The sequence below is a fragment of the Ursus arctos genome, unplaced genomic scaffold, assembly GCF_023065955.2.
Source record: "Ursus arctos isolate Adak ecotype North America unplaced genomic scaffold, UrsArc2.0 scaffold_26, whole genome shotgun sequence".
NCBI lineage: Eukaryota > Metazoa > Chordata > Mammalia > Carnivora > Ursidae > Ursus > Ursus arctos.
Window position 1 is genome coordinate 11151157 of NW_026622941.1, and position 2756 is coordinate 11153912.

Consider the following 2756-nt stretch of genomic DNA (forward strand, 5'->3'; position numbering starts at 1 on the left):
CATGTTTTTAAAGATTTTATTTATTTTTGAGAGAGACAGAGAGGGGGAGAGCACGAGCCAGGGGGAGGGCCAGACGGAGAGGGAGACAAGCAGACTCCCCGCTGAGCAGGGAGCCCAACTCCAGGCTCCATCCCAGGACCCTGAGATCATGACCTGAGCCAAAGGCAGATGCTTAACCGACTGAACCACTCAGCCGCCCCTAAAAATCATTTTTGATCAACTCTTCTACGGCTGGTTTGTAGGTTTTGGGAATCAGCAGTAAATAAGATCCTTACTTTTTGAAAGTGTATGTTATATGAGGAGAGACAGATGATAAACAAACAAATACAGCAGATGTGGAAATTATTTATCTTAAGATGTAGAAAATTGTAAAACTGCTTAACACCAAGAATTAACAGTCATGTAGAATTCGGTTCTTGAGCAATATTACACATTTCTTTCCTATAAGTAGAGCTTGCTATCAATGAGTATGCCAACACATATTCTCCCATTTCATCGTTTTCAAAAGATTACAGTAAAACATCTTTTTAAGAAATCCCCTATAATTATTACATAGACTTAACAGGTCCATTTAATGTATGCAGAAAGGTGTATTGAATTATATACCATAATTTCTTTACTATTCTTATAGTGTGTATTTTTTTCAATGAAGAAGATTTGAGTCATCTTTACTGAAGTTTTAAAAGAATCTTAAAAACAGGTGTTTGAGATGTTTGGCAATTCAAGGCCCAGAGGTGGTTTAAGAGAAAACTGAAATATTTGAAATCAGACCTCAACTTCAAAAACAGTTTGTTTTCATTCAAAAACTAGAAGAAATGACTTTCCTCACTGCCTATGGAAACTCATAACAGCATTAAAAAGCGGTCATGAGCATGTTTCTTTCATCTTTATCTTTGTTGTAGAACTCAGTGTTTTCTAAGCTTTTCGCCTACTTCTTTAAATATTCTTCAGTAGAGTTTATTGTACACATATATAAAATTTACTTGCAATATGTTTGTCACTTATGAATTGCACCATGTACACCTTTCTTAATCACAGCCCTAACTGCTCTTCATTAACCATGAAGTAAGAATTTATGATGGAATAACATCTACCCCAAACATTCTTCCTCACTGTGTGATTGAGAACTGAATATCCTTCCCATGTGAAAGACTGGAGACCCAAACAATGAAATCTAAGCACATTGTGATACAAATTACAATAAAAAATAGCAATGACATCCTGAGATAACTTGTCAGTTCTGAAATGAATAAATGTAGATCATAAATTTTTTAATTGGAAGATGATACATAGAATATGTAGGTGAAATACACATAGCTTCATAATTCTCTGGAATTTCTGACAATATTATGCATGATTAGATTGTTTACCTGAAAAAAAATGGTGAGGGTATATTATTTCCGATCTGTCTTACATTTTTCATATATACATGTATATAGTTTTATGTGATAAGCTTAGGTAAGACTTTTCTAAGTAAAACTCTGAAAATCACTCAATTACATACCCCACGGAAAAACCAGTAGGAGGTATAAAGTCTACTAACCTACTTTAGTTAACTTTCTACTGGAACATACGCAATGCACCTCTTACTGATCTATGGAGTTGAGAGTTTCTGTTCTTTCAGCCAGTACTTCCCCTGGTATAAAACAGACAGAAAGGCCTGTTTTAGCTTCTTGTTTCCCCAGATCAGGATAAATGAGTGGCTTGAAGGATACACGAATCCAAAAGCTTGGAAAAGCATGAAGAATAGTTCATTCTGCAGCCCACTACTACTCCAGACTGTGACAATGAGAGTCGTGAAGTGTCCAGCTAATAAAAAGAGAAAGGAGATCACAGTCTGCATGGCTCTTATGTGGACCTTGGTGCTGGGATCTTGGGATCTTTTACCACTGGATTGCATCCTCTTGAGATGCTTCCTCAGGGAAAAGATTAACAGCAGAAAAGATGTCAGGGATATAGCAAAGGGTACAAAGTTTGCTAGTGTGAATATAGTCATACTCGAAAGGTGTAAAATGCCCCCCAAATTGGTCTGCCTGGTGACGTTTCCTTCGTAATCCTTCGTCTGTATTTTCTCATACATGCTTACCCCTGCAATCTGAAAAACCAAAAAGAACAAAGACCCCAACAGGATCACAACAACTGCACTTTTAACTCTCCACTTCAGGCGAAGAAAAATAAGGCTAGAGAAATTGGCTATTTTGAACAAATAAAATAAACTGAGGCTAGTAGCAAGCCAGACGCTAAAATGATTGCTTGCCGTCCACGCAACATAAACAAGAAGTCTTACTTCGAAGATGTATAAAGCTGGATTCAACACGGCTGCATACCAGTTCACTAACATTACCCAGAGGAAACTGATTCTGGAGATCGCCAGAGCAGTCAGAATTCGATCAGCTGAGGACATCTTTTGTCTCTTGACCCAGTCAGTGCAGTTCACCACTGCTATGAAGCCATTGGCAAAAGTTCCTAGAACAAATTCTGTTACTATGAGGATGGAAAAAAGGCCAGATAGTAACGTTAGCATGTCTAGAAAGAAAAACGAACCAAAAAGCCAAGTCTAATGTCCCTAGCTGTGATTTCTTGAATATTCTGACCTTATGTTCTATAGGCTGCTGATCTCTGAGTGTGCAGTAAAGTTCTTGTTTCTTTTAAATTCTGCGACCAATGTCAAGCAGGAAAGCACCAGGGTATGCTAATAGATGAGCTCAATACTATCTTGAAGAAAGCCATAGTTATTCCTCAAACAGCTCAAATTA

At 37.5% G+C, this 2756-nt stretch overlaps 1 protein-coding gene across 1 annotated transcript; it reads right to left on the reverse strand.

Moving 5' to 3' along the window:
* Positions 1 to 1594: 1594 nt before the first annotated feature.
* Positions 1595 to 2524, reverse strand: LOC113257410 (taste receptor type 2 member 66-like). The gene has a single exon (XM_026501580.2). It carries the CDS (start codon positions 2522 to 2524, stop codon positions 1595 to 1597), a length of 930 nt encoding a protein of 309 aa, XP_026357365.2.
* Between the last annotated feature and the right edge of the window lie 232 nt (positions 2525 to 2756).

Excerpts from the sequence above, each read along its gene's own strand:
- LOC113257410 (XM_026501580.2), bottom strand. The coding sequence starts at position 2,524 with ATGCTAACGTTACTATCTGGCCTTTTTTCCATCCTCATAGTAACAGAA.